The 20,941-nt window shown below is 38.4% G+C and overlaps 1 protein-coding gene across 1 annotated transcript in view; it reads right to left on the reverse strand.

The window, feature by feature from the left end:
• Nucleotides 1-20,941, reverse strand: part of COL21A1 (collagen type XXI alpha 1 chain) — a 137,790-nt gene that overhangs the window by 69,930 nt on the left and 46,919 nt on the right. Inside the window, exons 5-8 of the mRNA XM_054063249.1 lie at nt 8,561-8,680; nt 5,755-6,306; nt 1,746-1,914; nt 1,392-1,608 (exon numbers count right to left, since the gene is read on the reverse strand). Coding sequence (XP_053919224.1) covers nt 1,392-1,608; nt 1,746-1,914; nt 5,755-6,306; nt 8,561-8,648 — 1,026 coding nt within the window. The 5' untranslated portion in view covers nt 8,649-8,680. The remainder of the gene's footprint in view (nt 1-1,391; nt 1,609-1,745; nt 1,915-5,754; nt 6,307-8,560; nt 8,681-20,941) is intronic.

Raw genomic sequence — 20,941 nt, forward strand, 5'->3', positions numbered from 1 at the left:
GCCTAGAACAGATGCTTATCCCTTATATAGCTCAATTTAATAGCGATTAATCCCACCGTAAACTGCTATACATGAATAAGCTGAAACATACATCTGCCAGTATGTTATATATCTTTGTTACCTTTTGTAGACATGAACAGAAATTAAGCTTACTTCACTTAAGAACATACACTCACAGATAGCACCTCTGTATCTATTTTATTTTCATTTGTAGATTGAGTTTTTATTTATTTACAATGGCTCTCATTACAAGATAAAATAAGCAACAGATCAGAATTTATAACATTTCCATTTTTGTGAGTAAAAGTATTAACTTATCATTAAGGTTTATTAAATTAAAAAGTTTGTTAAAAGCATAGCAAAATTTATAATGTGTTTAGAGATTATAGCTCTAAAATGGCACAAAATTATTGTTTTTCATAATAGCAATGTAAACATGGAGAAACACAGATGAAAAAAAGAAACAAGCCTTCTTTTCAGAATGAAGTTCATGGGGATCTGGGACTGCTGAAATAAGATTGTTTTGTTGCTGTAACTGCCAGAAACAATTAAATACAGATTTCTGGATTGACTTGAAACTGAATTTTTGAATAGTTTTCAGTTAATCAAGTTTAACACTACTTCTGAAAAAAAAAATCTACAAAAAAAAATTATCTACAAATAATTATAAAGTCGGGAATTTTGGAAAGAAAAAGTAAAATTATACATCCATCAACAGAAGAATAAAATAACTCTCCCTAGAAAAGCTTAGTAGTTAAGACTTTCTTCTGGATAGAACTCTTTTCTTCTCTGGGAATTTAGATTTCAAATTCCTTCAGCTGATTTGGAGCCACCACTTCCCAGAAAAGTTGAACCCCGTTGGCCATGAAACACCACAGCAGCAAATCTTTTCCCACTCTGTCTGCTGAAGCATCCCTCTTTGTTCGCTTAAATACTTCCTGCAGTAGGAACAGGAAACTCTGGGCTGCATATTCCTATATTGCTACAAACACAGGAGTATAGACATTCAGCCTCCTTCCCTGTGTCTCACCTGCAATCAAGATAATCTTTCTTACAGGAGTTGTATACTTCACTGGAAATTAGTGAAGAAAGATTGAAAGAGCATCTTCAGAGGATAATAAAATTGGTTCGCAAAAAGGCAAATCCCTTCAGTGAGAAAAAATAAGTAGCCGAAAGGAATTTTCATTCAACAGACAACTAGACAAATCCAGATGAACTCCCATTTTGTAGGCTCCCATTTACTCTTCTGGGTAAAGTACCCCCTTTATCTATTTTTTTAAATGCCTAAGCAGCCAAAAAACTACAATTTTTTTTCTAAAAAAACCATAAAGGGCAAAGCAATAATGTGTACTTAAATGGGTTTTCTACCATAATGATAACTTACTCCTTACCTTTACACGAGGTGCAGTAAAAGTAATAACTTGTGTGCCATTTATTAAACTTGTTGTAGTGAATGATAATGTTTTCTCTTCTCCATTAATAGTGACTGCAATCTGTGGTCTCTTATCCAGACTTAGAATTCTCCACAAATCCCATGTCTTTTTTACTTTAAATCTCTGAGTGGAAACAAAGACATAGGATGGAGGCAGACCTTCTGGAAACACATTCCTAAATAAGGGGGAGGGGAGGGGAAAAAAGACAATATTGAACATTCACGTAAACCTTAAAGTAAGTCACTCACTTTAAGCAAACAAAACAAAAGAAAATCTTACTATATTTAGAAGGTCATTCATAAATTTAAATACCTTGTCAATTCTGACAGATCAACATGTGAGGTTACTTCATAAGCTTTTGCATTAGTGGTTGGTATTTGAATTCTTTTTTTCACCTTTTTCTTCACACCTAATCCTACAAGAATGTCAAATCCTTTTTCATCTCGAGCTGCCACTGGAATTCTTGTCGGACAAACAGATTCTGCAAAGTAATAAATGCAAATATAGCTCAAAATAGGACTTAAAATTTTCAAAAAGTGACACCCCATCTACTTATTTTTTAGAGCTGCCTTTCAAGAAATAAAAGACAATTGGGAAGAGCGAGTTAAGTGTGGCATGAGAGGGGTGACGTGCAGAATCCTCAGAGACATGAAGCAAGAATACAATACTGAGATGTCATGTTTTACTGAAATTATGTCCACATACTATTTTGAACTGTTGCTAACTGTAGTTAAAACACATTACAACAACTACATTTCTAAAATTGTATGGTTTCAAAATTGTAGATGTTAATTTCCATGACGCACTGACATTTGTATTAATTCAGCATCCCCCCAACTTTAAAATGGACAAAGGTAGAATTATCTACAATTATTTTTTTCATCTTCTTTTGCTTGGAAGGGATTCCTATTTTGTCTGTTACACTGAATTCTGCTTGAGGCTATTCTTACTGGACAGGTATTGTGGGATCTATTTTCTGTGGAGCTAAAGTTCGCTGAATGTTATCTCTGCTTATTTCTCTTTACACAAAAATGATAGTAGGCAGTGACTCTGATATGTCTAAAAAAAATGAAAAAGTGAAATACGAGAGTAATATCTAATGCTAAAGAGTATTTATTGTATCAGAGTAATAAATTAATTAAAAGAAAGCAAACAACTTTTTATTAAAATTATGCAAAATTGTTTACAATAAATACATTTTCATCATTCATTTCCCATTGTCTCTTCAGGAAAGCACCAGTTCAAAGAAAGGAAAGAGGTTAGTAATACAGTGGAAAGAAAGGGTGGAGAATTCTCTCATCTCCATCTGGACCAGCCATGGGCTGGAAAACTCATATTTCAGTGCCAGGGAATTATCAGCTCAAAGGTCTGGACCGTCTTCTCTTTATAACATGAGCAACACTGCACAGCTTCTCTTTCTAACCAACCCATGGACAGTCAGAAGTTACTCTCTTCTGGTGCAGGATACATAAACTCTAAGAAAATTCAGTTGTCTGTACAAACTGTACATGGTGGGAAAGGACAATCCATCCTGGTGAGGAGTGCTACAGGTGCTTGGGGAAGCTGCAAGAAGCCACATATATTCCCTTTAGTTTTCCGTTCCTCCCCACAGCCAAATGACACCTGACTCCCAAATTAAAATTATATTAAGAATTATCTGTATGGTTTGACAAAAAAGAATTGCAAGAATTCTGTGCCTACATTTTGGAAACTTAAATGTTTACCTTCTGAATGCTTCCAGGAAAAAAATAATAGGAAATACAAAGCCCAACATAACTTTTCTTCTCACTCTTCTCAAAACACAGATGCAGTATTTAAATCAACATACTTATGACATTAAGTAAGAGTAATAACACTTTATTTTTTCAGGTTCCTTCACTTGGCACTGTTATTTTGGCAACATTTTCTAAATTCATTTATTTCAAGGCTTAATAAAGGTCATATTGATATTAATAAAGATTACAGATAATCATATAAACTGACAAGAAAAGGAACACAAGAATCTCAGTTTCAAGAATCAGTTACAGTACTAGAAATTTGGTGTAAAATAAAAAAAATAAATGGAGAAATTGGACTACTTTAAGGGAGAGGGTCATTATTCTGGATTAATGCCAAGTGGTTTTTTACAGTTTTCAGGTACTTTATTTTTCTTTCCTGAAGCATCAAATAACACATTTTTGTTAAATCTCACTATGTAGCACAAAGGCACTTTTCTTAGCATGCTCCAGACATAATTCTGAGGTGTGCATTGAGTATTGGTTTTAAATGCATTCTTCACACAATCTTTTCTACATTTGTGCTTGAGAATATGAATACTACAGAACCATTTGACTTCCAGAATACATATTAAATATTTCTTAAGTATTTGGAGACTCTTCTAGCCATGCTGTCCTTTCTGGATGACAGGTTCAACAAATTTTTTCACCATGCCGTACTCTAAAACCAATGCTAGAGCTCCCAAAAGGCACTCGAGAGCCCTCCATCTACAAGGCTGCTCATATTAGCACTAGTTGCTACACAAACCACCAATCCTCAGCATCCCTTTTTTCCAGAAAGAAAATACTGCCCCTATTATCTTATATCTATGTTCACATAATAACAAAGTTAAAAACACTGTAGAGTAAAGGTCAGCATTTTTTTCAGACATTAAAACAAAGGCAATCAAGACAATCTTAGAATCATAGAATCACTAGGTTGGAAAGGACCCACTGGATCATCGAGTCCAACAATTCCTACCAATCCCTAAACCATGCCCCTCAGCACCTCAATCTTTATACAGTTTCATGTGGTTGAACATGGCCAAATCACTGCTGCTTTGCCCTCATGGAAATTCCTATCCCAGAGTCAAAGTTAATCTTAACAACATGAATAAAATAATCCACCACGCAGATATAAAATTTCCAGTTCACTCATCTTTCAGTTCACCTGCTAAAGACATTGAGGTTGGAAATAAAGCTGCCAACTGGCTCTTGCTCTTTGAGAGAGGTATCTCAACGCTAACACAAGGGAAGAACAAAACATAAGAGAGCGAAGGCACAGAGTCAGTTATGGTAAAACATTAAGTACACTTTTTTATACATAGTCCCCACTCACAGATCACTGCTTCAAGAGTCATGTCAAATATCACGGCTGAATTTTAAAGGATACCAGTTAATACTCGAAGGAGAAAATCCATCTTGATGAAACATAATGTCATTCATCTAAATTTTATTTAAAGAAAATATTGTATTTACTTTGGGAATTTCTCCCTGCATGAAGTTTTATTAAAAAGAATTTAGCTGCACTTAGCTGGTTTAATTTTTGGACGGATCACCTTACTACATCAACCACAAGGAATTATGATTTTTGTAAGTTTTTCAAGAAGCAAACACTTTTATCGTCAACATAAGTACCGCCACATCTTTTCAATGAACTCCATACTCAAAAGGAGAGCGCATGAAAACTGTTTTTCATTCTTACTAAGTGCAGAAATATGGTACAACTGAAATATGTGTTGTATCAATTCTTGGTAATAAAACATGTACAAAGTAGCATTGATAAATATTTGCTGTATAATAAGAGTCCTCCTGAATTCACCTTACAAAGACATTTATTCTACATTTTAAAAGCAATTTGCTATCTTTTTATATATATATACATATATATGGGAAAGCCATTGTTCTACAAAGTTATCAGAAAACTCACTACAGTAATGCTGCTAGCGTTTTAAAGATAAAAAGTCATTTTACAATGTTGATCTTGGCTAATTCTTCTATTAAATCCTTCTAAAAGAGATTATAACAGCTCGCTACAATTCCAGGCACTTTGGCCAAGAGTTTTTCTTCTGTTTTTCTTCAACACATACTAGCAGAAGAACTCTATTTGTAGTGATAGTCTATCGCCTCAACTGTCAAGGAGAAATGCTAGATTGTGGATGAGTATCAGCTGCACCTGGGAAAAGGATAAAACCAGCCCTATATTCTCAGCACTATGAGAACCGATCAACTATTTCAGGGTTTCTAAACTTTATCAATGAAAAAAATTCGGGGCTTAGGGCAAAATGCTACATAAAGGTGTTTTCCAGCCTAAACAATTCTGTGATTCTGTAAACATACACTATGTCAAACCAGCACATCTTTCCCAAATACACCTCTTTGTTTAATGGAGAAAATAACATTTTGGGAGTGATTTCCACAAACAAGATCAAAATGAAAGAAGATGGTAGTAAATATTATCAGGTGCCTTAGGTTACATTAATCATGCATGCTGCTTGTAAAATAAAGAAATATCAGTACAGAACTACATTCTGCACACTTTAAATTTGTTATAATCAGTTACTAACCTTCGCAGAGTTTCTGCTTTATAACTTCCTTAATTCTTGATATTGCAATATAATCTTCAACGTAAAATACGTAAGTTGATGAGGGCTTGTTGGCAATAGCTTTAAGTTCATCCTCCTCAATTTCTGAGCCAACACCAATAGCAAACAAAGTGATTTTATTTTTCCTTGCTTCTGCTGCTACGTCTTTGACTTCATCTTGGGACTTTCCATCAGTGAGAACAACTGCTATTTTTGTTAAAAATCTTGAAGATTTTGCAAAAACATGGTCAAAGGCAAACTGAATAGCTCTTCCTGTTCTTGTATTTCCTCCCAAGTAGTGTATGGACTCCATTTCCCTGATGAGGTTCTCAGTGGATTCATGAGTTCCAAGGGGAATTTCAAGTACAGGGTAATCGCTGTACTGGACAACTCCAACTTGAATAAACTTTGGCCCTATATCAAAATTTCTTGTAATATTGACAAGCCAGCTTTTGATTATTTCAAAGTTTTCTGGGCCAACACTGTAAGAGCCATCTAAGATAAAAACTAAATCTGCTGGAGCAGTTCTGCAACCTAAGGAAAAAAACAAACATCAAACAGATATTTTAATGAACTCTTCCACTTTCTTCTTCCACGGGAAATATTTTTCGCATCAACTACTGTTCATACGAGAATCTATATTGACAAATACATTCCATTTGAAAAAAAAAATATCAGCTGACTCTATCAGAGTAAACAAGATTGTTTCTGTAAGCCACACAGATCCAGCCTGGCATCTGAAAACCAGGCCATTTTCTTACATTATCACCATTTTTTTACATTATCACCAGAAACGATTATGAAAAATTCTGGAATTCAGTTTCTTAGCTGGAAATTGCATTTCATGCAATCAGCAGAGAGGAATACATTTTGTTTTTTTCCATATCTCTTTGTCAGCAAAGATGATAAACATAAAAACGCATTTTTGTTGGCAAACCAAGCACACTGCAGAGGAAGGCTATAGCCTGAATACTCCAGAATTCTGCAGTAATATCCAGTCCTTTTACAAATACATTTTAATTGACTACTGACGCTGCTGCAGGGTACTTGGAGAACTAGTTAGCATAAAATCCTGAATCTCAATTTAAAGTTGCCGGTAGCATATTCTGATTTCAGTAGCAGAAAAACGCTCAGTGAAAGCTCAGCCTCCAGAATATAAGATCACTTAAGCATTTAACAAATATAATGTAACTGCATGATTACTTCAGCATGGATTCAGTCCTTATAGTGGTAGTCAATTATAAATGGAGCTTTTAGACTGAATTGTCAAGTACAGACCATGGACTGACAGAAGCATTTCTGTAGGACAAACCTCTCCATCTTATATAGAATCATAGAATAGTTTGGGTTGGAAGGGACCTTCAAGATCATCCAGTTCCAATCCCCCCTGCCATGGGCAGGGACACCTGCCACTGGCTCAGGCTGCCCAAGACCCATCCAACCTGGCCTTGAACACCTCCAGGGATGGGGCAGCCACAGCTTCCCTGGGCAACCTGTGCCAGTGTCTCACCACTCTCACGGTGAAGAAACTCTTCCTAATATCCAGTCTAAATCTGCCCCTCTCCAGTTTATACCCATTTCCCCTCATCCTATCACCACAAGCCTTTATGAATAGTCTGTCCCCAGCTTTCTTGTAGCCCCTTTCAGGTACTGGAAGGTCGCTTATATGCACATCCTTAGATAGGAGGGAATAACTTTCTAGAGGAAAGAATCATCTTCCATCAATGACAAAAAAAACTTGGATAACTGTTACACAAGGTGCCAAGGAAAAGCCTCAGACGAGGAAAGACTATTGTGACCCCATGGCACGTGCGGTCATGGGGGTTACAATGCATTTCTGTGCTTTCTGTTTTTTTTCTCTAATACACGAAGGAGAGCTTTGCCTTGTCCTGACATCTGCCCATACACACATCTGGTCAGGAGATTTAGGCTTCCTTGAAAGCAAGTGACCACAGTCTGCTCGAGAGATGCTTTTGCAACGTAGGTAGTGGTGAAGAGAAAAGACTCTGCAAAGGCTGAGCAAAGTGCATCACCCTGCGGTCCAGGGATATGAATCACAAAGAAAATGCAGTTGGAAGGGACTTTGGACATTATCAGACCACGCTGATAGAGGCCCAGCTTAAAGCAAGTAGTCAGAAAAAAAATATGTTTTTCTAGAGACTAGAAGGAATTTTACGGAGTTTGTTGTAAAATACTAAAAATTGCTGGACTGAGAGCAAAACTGGAGAAAAAAAGACCTACCCTGAGACTATCATTGCAGCCACAGGAAAGTTTTCAACGTTCTTTTTATTCAGCCACTTTTTCTTTCAAAAAGCTACCTTGCTTTAGCTTTTTCTTTTCCATAAACCAGAGTGAGAGGGTAAAATTTGGGTTGGTGGGGTTTGGGAAGCTAATTTTGAAGAATATGCACAAAGTTCTGTACAAGAGCTGGGGTTCTCTCAGATTCCTCTCACAGAACCTTTATTTATCTTATTTAGTTTCTCACATAACATTAAGCTATTCAAAACACTACTTCTGAAGAAATGAAACTATGAATATTCAAGACACAAGTTTAAATCAAGACTGGAGCTTTACAGTTCCACCTGCCCTCCTGGGCATTTCCAAGACACAAGAAGAAATAAAGATATTCCTTTCATAAAGGAAAAATAAGATATTTAAGTTACTTATCATATATTATATGATTTTACCAGGAAAATTATACTGGAAAACAACCACCATTAATAGAAGTGTACATGTGGGCCTAAAAATGGATACTATAAACTCAAGGCATATAAAAATTAAGACTTACTTGCTCTTGTTTCCCCATCTTCAGCTGAGATGTAATCATGAAGCAGCAGACTTAGCAGCATCTGAAAAAATATTACTATCTGTGCCATGTGTATTGTGTTCTCAGAGTCTCAAGATGAAACTAAATGGGGAAGAAATGAAAAAAAATGTTATTTTATTACAAAACAAATCCAAATTTCTGTGTTTTAAAAGCTGTGCATGAGGAATAACTTTGGATCAAATCTATAAGCCCAGATGTAAGGTCAGCCTGCAAGGGACCACAGATAGCAAAGGTGTTGGTTTGGTACTTAAGCCCAAAATTGTTATTTTGAACTCAACAACACTCACCAGCCTTTCTGTGGAAGCTGTTTTCACCAAGGCACATTTCTATACTCCTGCTAGGTACATACATGACTAGGTTATTTTTCCCAGTCTCCTTTGACCAACCACTATCCCACTCTGCAGACGTTATCCAAAGACCTGGCAGCAACTGCTCCAACAGATGGCAAGCGTTTATGTATCAGGTATTGCCGGACAGATGTTACTTCAGTCTCAATGCCCACATCTGTCTACTTCAGGGATTTTAAGGCACTTCCAACTCCTCTACCCCAGGAGTGGGACTGCAGCATCTGCCACAGTCTCAGTGAGCTCCAGTCCTGCCCCAGCAGAGCCAAGCCCCACAGAGTGCGTACTGTTACACACAAGGTTACATAAATAATATGCATTTTCAAGTTTTGATTTTTTTCCTCTGTTTATGCCTCCTTTGTTATCATGGGCTCTGAATTATATGCCCAAAATGTCCCGAAGCAAACACGTAATTTTGGTCTCCTGTTGTCATAAACGTTATTTGACAAACATACTTAAACTAAGCCATATTACTACTTACGTTTATTGCAAAGAAATAGAATCATAATCAGAAAAGATACATTTTGGGATTACTGTATTAGAGATCCATTCATTTCAAGACTCTGAAAAAGCAGAAAAGTATACTGAATCTCTTGTATTCTCTCTTCTTATCCTCCAATGCGAAGTGTAATTTTTCTAACTACATTTCATCTTCCACTACAAAACATGAACACTTGGATTGAAAAAGGGAGGATTAACTGCTCATCTGAGTGGGTGGCTGCACTGGTGACTGAGAACTGGCACAAGGTGTACAGAGAGCGTGTGCAGTCTCCAGTCTTGGGGGTACTCAAAAGCCTTCTGGACATGGTCCTGAGCACCTGGCTCTAGAATTTGGACCAGATGACTCTCCAGAGGTCCCTTTCAACCTCAACTAAACTGTGATTTTTTTATTTCTACTGAACTATAAGTGGTATTTGTTCATGTAAACAGAGATTTGGGGAATTAAATGTCATTAATATAACAATGGACAGAATTTTACAATACCTTATATCTGTCTTTGCATAGTTTAACTGAAAGTTTCCCCCCCCATAGAGTTATTTGTTTTGCATTCAGAAGAACACTGTCTTTGTGCTGCCCAGTAAGTGGCCAACTAATCTACTGCTTTTAAATTTTTCCATAGTGTGCGAAAATCTCTAAACCAATAAAAAAAAAAAAGAGGCCAAATTCAGAACAAATTTTCGGTAGCAGTTCAGAGGCAATTTATGGTACTATCCTTCAGTTTCTTGCCTTTAATTATTTTGCACCTCGCTAGAAGACTAAATATTCCTTCTTTCTTCAGGCTTTGCTTTTTCAATCACGTTAGTTTTTATCTGCTACATGCCAGTTCATCACTAACACTCCTGCTATTTTTTTCAGAGCATTTCCTAGAATTGAAATGCTTTCCTTGAGTGAGGCCAAGACTCCTTCCCCCTTCATATCTTTTTTTTTCTAGACATAAACCTTTACTTATGGCCACACCAAAATAATCTACACACTCACCCAAAATGTCAAATATAAATGAAAATTTGATAAAACAAAATTAAAAGCCAGCCAACGTATTGGAGGGGGAGATGAAAGCTGTGTGTATTTGTCCTTTTTATATTGCTGATCTTTAATTTTGAACTCTTCAGGGCAGACAAGGTGTCCACCACACTACTACCCTAACCCTAACCTACTGCAGCACCACACCACACGCCCTGCAGCACAAAATTGATATGTGCTCCATGCCATAAGCACAGGCACTTCAGGTCAGGCGGGGAGGCTGGGATCCCACTCACTGGCGCAGCTCTCCTTTCACCAACCCCTGCAAAAGTCATTAAAGCCTGCCTTAAACTGCATCACCCCATTTCATCTCTGCTTATCTTTCTGCAAACACCTACCCAGTGCTGCTGGGAGAAATGAGGGAAGCTATAGGTAAGAGGAAAGCGGCTGAGTCAGAAGGGGAGAGCAGCGGGCTGTGAGGAAGTCCTCTGCCCTCAAGGAAAGAGGTGCTTGACGGAAACCCTAATACTTCACCGTGGGAGATGTGTATGAAAGCAGCATTTGCTGTCTGGGAGTTCAGCGAGTGTTGAGGAACCTGCTTGAGGAGCACAGGGGAAAGGTCACGTCAAAACCACTGCATATTAGGGATGTCTCAAGAGATCCAGAAGTTAAGGAAAGGAAAATTCATGAGGACATGCTGTGGTCTGTTCCACGCACACACCCAGGAGAAATGTCTTGTTCTCTGAATTTTTCAGTTCTGTGCTCTCCCTTCTATCACTCATTTGCATCCATTTCATTCAGGTACACATTTTAAACAACAGGGGTCCACAACCATTAGCACACTCCTTGCATAACCTCACTGGTCAGGTCACACCAAATTGTCTTAAAAGTCTGAGAAACAGGAGTCCAAAAAGAAAAGAAGGCAGAATAAGGAAGAAGAAATATGTGCGAGTTCCTCCCGTCCCCAGTCCCACCTACTCAAGCAGAGAGAACTGCTGTTCCCTGGCCTCACATGAGGGGCATATCCAAAATCTCATTCCAGCAGTAAAAGAAGTAATACTGGGAACAGTTTCACAAGCCATCAGGCATCGGTGTGAGAGAGCGTCAGAGGGAATTACAAGGCTGGCATCGTATATGTCTCATTTCTCACAGTAAAGAATTTCCATTCTTCACTAGTGAATACTACAGCATCCTGAAGTGTACATCTTTAATCTTGAAAAATATTAAAATAATGAAATTATCATATCAGAGCAAGATTTATTTTGGTGAAAACCATGCTCCAATTTATATTTCTTAAAAAGAATCAGTAAAACAGTTTGCAAAACATGCTTATCTGATTTGCAGAATCAAATTGTATTCCTTCAAGGGATCAAATTTTCCATGCATTTGTGGGAGTCCTTCTGCATTTCATTTACAACAAAGCTGGAAAAATATCTGAGATACTGATCTTGAGATCTTCATTATAAGTATAAAGCCAAATAAGTGCTTAGTAATCCAACTGGACCTATTAATAGAACCAAAATTAAAAGGATAAACCCAAGACATAAGCAGCCAGCCAACGAGGATTCCAGGAATTAACCAGTGTTCAAGTTATTTGAAATAAAATAATAACATAGCATTGCACTTCTAACAGTCAAAAGAGATGCCAAACCAACAACTCCAGGCACCAAATGTTTGTGTCTTCTCGACACAGTAATCATAGCACAGGCAACAGAAGTGTACCTGAAATTACTTGCAGAAAATAGTTGCCCAAGTGTCTTATCGCCACCAGGGAGAAGCCACCATTAATATCAGCCCAGGACCTCTCCACTGACATCACCCAAAGCCAAAATTCATCACTGTTGATGATGTGCTTTCGACCTCCATTTTTTTCATGAGAAAGAGAGAAAAGTTATCTCTAAGGTGGTCCATGGAATTCCTCACTGATTTCAGTACCTTTGAGACTTGCATCAAGACTCCAACAAGTTTCAGTGCATCTCAGAGTAAATGAAAGGTAAAACCATAGCAGCGCTACTAAGGATCAAGTTCTTGAACCATGACCCAAAGGGCAGTAGTATACCCTGTTCTCCACCAAAGCAGAGTATTATTTCTATCTTCACCAAAGGCAGGAGAGAAAGAGGGTTTAAAAAAGTGTGGTGGCATCAGCCCATGCTCTGTGAGTTCATGATCAGTGACAGATAAATTACAGCCCTCCCAATACATATTCCATTTCTGTCACATATAAGAGGAAAACTCAATGAAGTCTGGAAACGGGTGACATATTGATTGACCTACATCCTGTGTCATTTTAGGCAGCCTAAATCAATTGGACAGTTTCTGCAACGTCTCTCTTGTTTTCTTCTGGGTGCTGCAATTTTGCTCTGCAGCAGCATTTGCACAGAGCCACCAAACACCTCTGACGGGGAAGGAAATTAAACTCAGGTTTCCTATACAGTGAACGTGTGGAACAACCGTTACTAAAACCAATAGCCTCTACTTGATTTTTTAATGAATTCAAGGACTCCAGTGTGTTAGAGATGGCAAAGGCATGCAACTCCCAGAACAGCTCTGCTACACAGAAGCGCACAGAGGTTCAAACAACAGCATCTCTCCTGTATGCACGCACAGCAGAATTTCACTTCCAAATTAAGTTTTCAGTAGGAAATTTAGCTGCCTAAGCAGGTTTAGGCAATATTTCCACTTTTCACTTAACGTGCCTAAAAGCACCACCTTCTGTATCTCAAAAGGCAGTTTACTGATGCAGTCTTTCCATACCCAGCTTTCCAACGCCCAGACAAGTATATCATTTTACTCTTCCCAGGAATTGTGTCCGAAGAAAAATTCCATTTAGAGCAATTTGGAGACTTTCAGAATCAGAAATATTTGCTCTTCAGTGCAGTGTTGTCACTATTAAAATTAGGAAATGCAGAGAGAAAGAGAGATTTGCCTTCTCTGAAACCCCTGGACGGAGATTTCTTGCTGAAGAACTACACTGAAGAAATATACTGAAAGGAGTTCCTTCCTTCACTTCTTCTCATCCTTAGCTACTGCCTAAGAAGGAAGCCAGGAAGGCTATAACTGTAACCTTTTCCAGCATACCAAGAAAATAAGCAGACTAAAGGTTATATATATTATCTCAACTTCCAAATATAAATTAACACTTCTCTCATATTACATCACTGTATAAACATCTCTTAATTCAACTAGAGATCGTTAGGTCTAGCCTACAAAGGAACAAATATTAAAACATTGCAACAACAATGATTGAAAGGACATACGGGAGATTCTTTGCATTTCCAAAACTTACGTAATACTACAGAAACTGTAGAGCGAGATAAAAGCAACCCTGAAAATCCTGATTTATATACATTGAGTAATGCGGAAAAGTAATGCAATACTGCTTCACCTTCTTCTTATATTTGTTGTCTCTGTTTCCAAAATTAACAAGTTTTAGAAACAGAACATTAGTGCAATTTATATTTAACTATTCATTCCTAACTGCACCTTATAACACCAGTTCTAAGCATTCAAAAGTCTATGAGGTTACTCCAAGTCAGTTATTTTTAACAAGTAATACATCTGAATCTGTATTTATTTCTACTTGGATTTCAGCTCCATTCTGCATTCACATTTTCCACATATTGTTCCTCTTCATTTATTTTTCTTGGTGGGCACAGCTGATGAGGTTATTAAACTTGTAAACATTTAAAAGAATAATAGCATTTCCTAGGAAGGGTGAGGCTGTGAAGGCGTCATTAATTTAGGTTCAGTTTACACATACACAGATGTCCATAAATGCAAGATCATATATAAACAGATAAAATCTTCTACAGTAATGAGCACATTAGTATCCCCCATACCATTTCTTTCTATTTCTGTGTTGGAATGAACTATTTTGGCATATTCACCAGCATAATTACACTCATCCACGAGTGTTCTACAACATTAAACACGTAATTACAGACTACTTTGGATGAGGTTTTATCAAGAGGGATTAAGTAAGAAAATTATATATTTAAGTTACGCATGTATTAAGTTTTCTTTATTTTTTTTAATAGTTAGTGCAACAAGAATGAAAAGTAGTTGTAAAATGGTTCCACTCTGGCTAAGCAATATCTGTATTTAGTCTATGTAAGAATACAAGGCTATACAAAGCACACAGTTGGAGTACTCAGCTCAAGATATTTTATTTCCTAATCCTGAAATCAAGCAGACAGCATTGCCTGGATGCCCTTAAAATGGAAAGACTAACACGGCTTCTACTTGGGCCTTTCCTTCCATTCCCACCACCTTTGTTGTCCTTTTTTACAACAGCGGCAAGAGTTAGAGGCACAGCGTTGTTTCTCCCTCCTAAAGTCTAAATCGACAGAGATCTCCAGGCAGAGCTGGAGAAACACATGGAAGAAGTGAGGAGAGGAGCAGGAGAAGAACTATTGGAGTTGAGTAAGCGAGCACACCACGTCGAGAGCTGCAGCAATGGGACCTGTGTGGCACGGATGGCAAAGCAGCCTGGGGTAGCTGAAGGTGGAGCTGAAAGTCCAAGCACTGCAGAAAGTGAATGAGTATTGCAGAGCTCAGAGAAAGGGCAGCACACAGTTCAGAACAGTCACTGAAATAAAAGTGCACCCACATCAGCAGGGTTGGTGCAGGTGTGCAGCGCTCCCAAACTATGAAAGGCACACAAATAAACAAGGAAGCCCCACACTGTAACATTTATTCCAGTTATTTCCCCACACAGGATAACTCCTGGAATACCAAATGTCTCACTCATGCCACTGAGGCATCGCATCTCGTCTGCATTTTCAGAAATCAATCTCACCTGTCTCTACACATACATCAAGTATGCACTACCGTGGTCTGTGTCCGCTGCCCAAACGTTGTTTTGTATTTCTCCCCCAAAGCTCAGTAAAGGCATTAACAACTCTTTCAGGTTTATGTTTGATATTTCATTCATTCGTACCACAGCCACAATTTAAACCTCTCATTAAAAATAGTTGACTTAAGAGTCAAAAGAGCATCGCTCAATTTACTGACAAAAAACGCCACTTCAATCTTTACTCCAAAAGATATTTTAGGGATACTTAAGGAAAAAAACCCAAAAAAACAATGGACTGGTAGTTTCAATGAAACTATTTTGCAATAGGACTACAATTTCCACTATTAGAGCTATTAGGTGCAAATTAACCTATAGGAATTAGTACTACACTCCAGATTTACAGCTTTAATATATAGACCGCATAAAGTATTATGCAGATTACATAAAAGCACAGAGAATTAAAGTCATTACCATAATTTTGGCAGATTTTGCAAAGAAAACGTTATACCAAGTGTAAAAAGGCTTATGCCAACTTTGATGCTATACATCAAGCACCAAGTTGGCAGCAGTTGGCATATGTTTTAAACCAAGTAAGAAGATACATATTTCGAAGAAAAGAATCCCCTCAAGTAGGATAAGCTGTTTATATTTCATATGATTCAGTAAAGCACAACAAACCCACAGTCTCCTCCAGTCTACAGCCAAAAAAGTTTGTGTTTGTGCTCCAACATCTAAAGTCACAGAAAGCTTGCATTTTTAAATCAAATTTATTCTGGCACTTTGCACTTCATTGGATTTTTTCCCACTCCAAGGGGATACTGTGCCAAGCACCAGCAATTAGTTACTACGGGTTAAAGAAAAAAAAGGCTTACCACAGCATTTGAGCTGCTGGACTGATACACAACTGACTGGAAAACAATATAGGATGGGCAACTTATGCAAGCAACCACAGCTGGCAGCTCAGCATTCTGGCTGCAACAAATGAATCTGAGATCTCCCTGGAAACCATGATTTCATCCTGTCTGTGAAAAGCCCACGCTGTTATTTCTTTCTTTATCAAGCAGCTTGAGATTCCACAGAATTTTCTCTCCTTGGATGGACCCAAGGAAAACAAAACAGCTAATCAATAGGATAAAATCTGACACTGAAATTGTACAGTTGGTATTAACCTAGCATACGAGAACAGAATTCTGCGTAGGAAACATTTGTACCTACTCCTACAGGAAATCCGAGAGTTCAAATTTTGAGTGTGCACACGTAAATGTATCTATGTTACCAAACCGAGAAACAGAAAACAATTTAATACAAATAGCTACCTGAAGCAATAGTTTGGGAGACCGTTTTGTCAAAGTTAAGGAAGGAAGAGTTCAATTGGGCCAGTGAGAATTGTTGGTAAACAGAAGGAAAACATTAATTGGGGCACACAATGAAATAACTGGAAAATATACATAATAATTCTGCATGATTACATATAATTATATATAATTTAACAATGAAACCACTACAGGAATTGGCTCAAGTCTGAGAGAAAGGTACAATCTCTATCAACATTTGTGTCTCTTTCTATCAACATTTGTTAGTAGAAAGAGACTCAAAGGCAACACAAAAGCAAAACCAATCCAAGTAAGAACTTCAAATGCAATTTAAAGACTATGTTAGGATGATGCCTTGGTGACAGGATATACACAGAATTGCTTATCCATTACTGCTGTGGTCCTAAAGTCTCAGAAAAGCAAGCCACACGAGGATTCAGAAACATTGTCAGTGCTACCAAATCTAGCTCAGTCCTGATATCTCAGATACACATTTCTGCCAATAGTTCCTCACTCACTTTTCCTTTTTTTTTTGCCTAACATTTATTTTCTTTTCCTTTTCTTAATTTGTATTCCCTACTTCTATAAAAGGGAGGGTAGGGCTGGCGTAGCTGTTATTTGCAATGTGATGACTGCAACACTTGCTGTGAAAGCAAGAGAAGCAGTGAGAAATACACAACAGGTGATCTTAAAAAAATTTTGCTGTGCAGAGAAAATAAATCATCTATGGGTTCTGTTTGCCTCCTACAAGTAAGGGCCACAGTCAGAAATAGAAGTCATGTATTCTATCTTCCTTTCTTTTTCTTCTATTCATTTGTATTGTTTCTCCCTGAAGCAGGCTTGGATTACAGCATCAAGCACAATGGATCAAGCCCTTTAGTGCTGTTCATTGTCTTTTTCCACAAATTATACTTAGTGCTATTCTCAGTGCTAATTTAAATACTGTGAAATGCTGGGGAGCATAAGAATGATGACATGGATCTCTGCTTTAGCTGAAGTTTTTAAAACTTTAGTTGAAAGCTTGGTCCTTTCCAGTTCTTTAACTGCTCTCCCTCTTTTCACTCTTTTCTTTTCCAGAAACATTCAATAAAAGGCAAAACAGATTAATCTTTTAAAAAAAAAAAAAAAAAAAAAAAAAGGCAATCCTTAGCCATGGGGAAAGCTGGTTGAAGTCTCTGTTCAAGCTTCAAAACTTGATTTTATTGTTTTATACTACAGAATGAAAGGATTTTGAGGTGCGGGTCAATGAGAAGCTCGACATGAGCCGGTAATGTGCGGTCACAGCCCAGAAGGCCAACCGTGTCCTGGGCTGCATCCAAAGCAGCGTGGCCAGCAGGGCGAGGGAGGGGATTCTGCCCCTCTATTCCTCTCTTGGCAGACCGCATCTGGAATACTGTGTCCAGTTCTGGAATCCTCAACATAAGAAGGATACGGAGCTGTTGGAACGGGTCCAGAGGAGGGCTACAAAAATGATCGGAGGGCTGGAACACCTTCCCTATGAGGACAGGCTGAGAGAGTTGGGGTTGTTCAGCCTGGAGAAGAGAAGGCTCCAAGGAGACCTTATAGTGACCTTCCAGCACCTGAAGGGGCTACAGGAAAGCTGGAGAGGGACTGTTCATAAAGGCTTGTGGGGATAGGACCAGGGGCAACGGGTGTAAACTGGAGAGGGGCAGATTTAGACTGGACATTAGGAAGAATTTCTTCACCCTGAGAGTGGTGAGACACTGGCCCAGGTTGCCCAGGGAAGCTGTGGCTGCCCCATCCCTGGAGGGGTTCAAGGCCAGGTTGGATGGGGCCTTGGGCAGCCTGAGCCAGTGGGATGTCCCTGCCCATGGCAGAGGGGTTGGAACTGGATGACCTTTCATGTCCCTTCCAACCATAACTATTTTATGATTCTATGATTTTATTCCATTTAACTTCCCGTGACAGCCTTTAGACTACCATACAAATTTAAGATCAAGTAGAATGGCCTTTAAAACATTTCATTGTATGTTAGCATTTTTACAATGATATACAAACTCACTGACACCAAACTAAGAAGAGTCACACCAGATAGACAAAAAAGAATTTTAGGCTTTCCAATTCTATATTTTTTAAATGATAGGTTTTTTTACTTAGATTTGTTTTTACTGAAAATATTGACAAGCCACTCCAAGGAGGCTACGATGGCTGAAGGAATGGAAATAGGAAGAATTCTAAAAGAATTTAGGACCTGAACTAGTGAAAACCTTGAGAAAAAATTGTCCACTCCACTTGTCTTTAGAACTAAATCGGACCCTTAATATTTTAAACAGTTTTTTTAAGGAAGAAAACAGATATTTAGCACATTCATGCTCAAAGGGGAAAACATAAACATTTGGTGTTTCAAGTATATCCAAAATTTTGTACTTTGATGAACACTCCCATTTCCAGATATAGAATGATTCCAAGCAATAATTAAAACTATGCAAAATTTGCTTTTCATTTTCAAGAAGACTAAAGGTATTCCAGCAAGTATTCAAGCTCACTTTCTTTACAACATGATGACTCTTACAGCTGGTTATAGGAAGACAAATATTTTTATTACATTCATAAAGTATAAAAATCCTCCCTGGTCCCTACTATGTGTTTTTCCTTCAGTACAGATAGCAACTAAGGAGCCAGTAGCTGCAGAGCTCAGTAACTAATGAACGTACAAAAAACACCAAGAAGGTTTTGCAAAGGTGCACAGTGGGGAAAAGTCCAGAGCCACCCAGCACTACGTAACCCATGACTCTGGATATTCCCTTCCCAGAAATCTCCCGTGTATTTCTCTCTGCTTTCAACTTTTTTTCATACAGGTAAATAGCATTAAGAAAAAAAACCCAAACAAACCAGCGGATACCATGCAAACCTTAACCTGGATGTTGCAAATCACTTTCTGACACAGGAAAAACACCAGTATTTCCTAGTCCCCTACATAGGCATCTGAACAAGGACTTGCTTACCTAAATGCAAAGAAAGCTGCAGGGAGATCTCAGTGTGGTCTGCAACTGTCCAGAGGGAAGATGTAGAAGACGTCAAGGCAGATTCACTCCTCAGCTGTAAAATGGAAAGATGAGGGGAAATAGGCAGACATAGGAACAGCGGAAACGCCAACTCAGTGTGAGGGTAACATTTTCTACCAGAAGGTGGCCAGACACTAGAAGAAGTGGCAAAATCTCCATCTTTGGTGTTATTCAAACCAGATCTAACAAGACCCTAGCCAGCTTTCTGGGTCTGCTTTGACCAGAAGCTGGACTAGATGATCCCAGTACACCCCTTCCAAACTCCATATTTCTGTACCTCTGCAGTTCCTTTCCAGTACCCCTCCTTTTCACTCTTCACACTACAATTTCCAGAGCACTTGCCTTCAAGGTGCATGGCCCCCACCCTTCATGCACATCACTCTTCCCCAAGCCATTCGCTTTTCTGAGATATTGTGTTGCGGAACAGGGCCTATGAAGGTAAGGAGAGTGTGGATGAGGACCAGACAGGAGAAAGAGATGGGACAACCCCACCTTCCTGCTGGCCCAGAGGGCATAACGGGGCTTCAGAGGCAGCCACATCATATCTTGACCTCTTCTCTTGGGAACAAGACAACAGACAGCTGAGTAACCATGAGATAGAGTTTGGGTATTCAAAGTACAGCCCACACTACAGCAGCTACTCCGTATCTCCCGCATCACATGCACAGAATATGCAGCCATATTCCTGCACATGAGGAGACTACTAAATGTCTTCCGGTTTGAAGTCAGACATACAATAGTATCTTTTTTATTATGACACCTCAGAGATGCTTAAGAAGAAATTAATCTCATGCTCAGATGCAACAGCAGCCTCTGTAGCAGACACCCACCAGCTCTTCAGCTTTCAAAGTGGCTTTTTATTGCCTATGATCCTTTAACAAGTAGTGATGGCTTTCCCACTTTCATGAGTAACTCTGACTCTTCTGTTTCGTTGTTTAAGGGTCAGCGTTTGTAATACCATTTTTACAGTGTTCCCTACATGTCTTCGTGTGCTTGAATTTTCAAGTGCGATACCCTGTAGTTGGATACATAGCTCTGTATCTGTATCAACTGCCTAGCTATCATATTCTTGTTTTATGATGAGCCATACCCTTGGTGATGCTGGAGAGTGATTCTCCCACTACTAAGCTAGCAGAACCATAAGAACAGTCTCATCTCTGCTATGAAAAAGTTCACAAATCCTGTAATACTGCTATAAACATTTACCTCCAATTTCTTTGCTTTTTCTTTTCTATCACTCCAGACAATTTGTTCTTGGCCACTTAGTTAATCTTTAGACATTTACTAATCAGGATTTAATAGTTCAAGAGGAGTGTAACTCCAAATCTCCAGGATACTGTAAGAATGACACTCAAGTGTGAGAGGTATTTGTTTTTACAACAATTACAACAGCCAGAGCCATG

Source organism: Cuculus canorus, chromosome 3 (assembly GCF_017976375.1).
Source record: "Cuculus canorus isolate bCucCan1 chromosome 3, bCucCan1.pri, whole genome shotgun sequence".
Classification (NCBI taxonomy): Eukaryota; Metazoa; Chordata; class Aves; order Cuculiformes; family Cuculidae; genus Cuculus; species Cuculus canorus.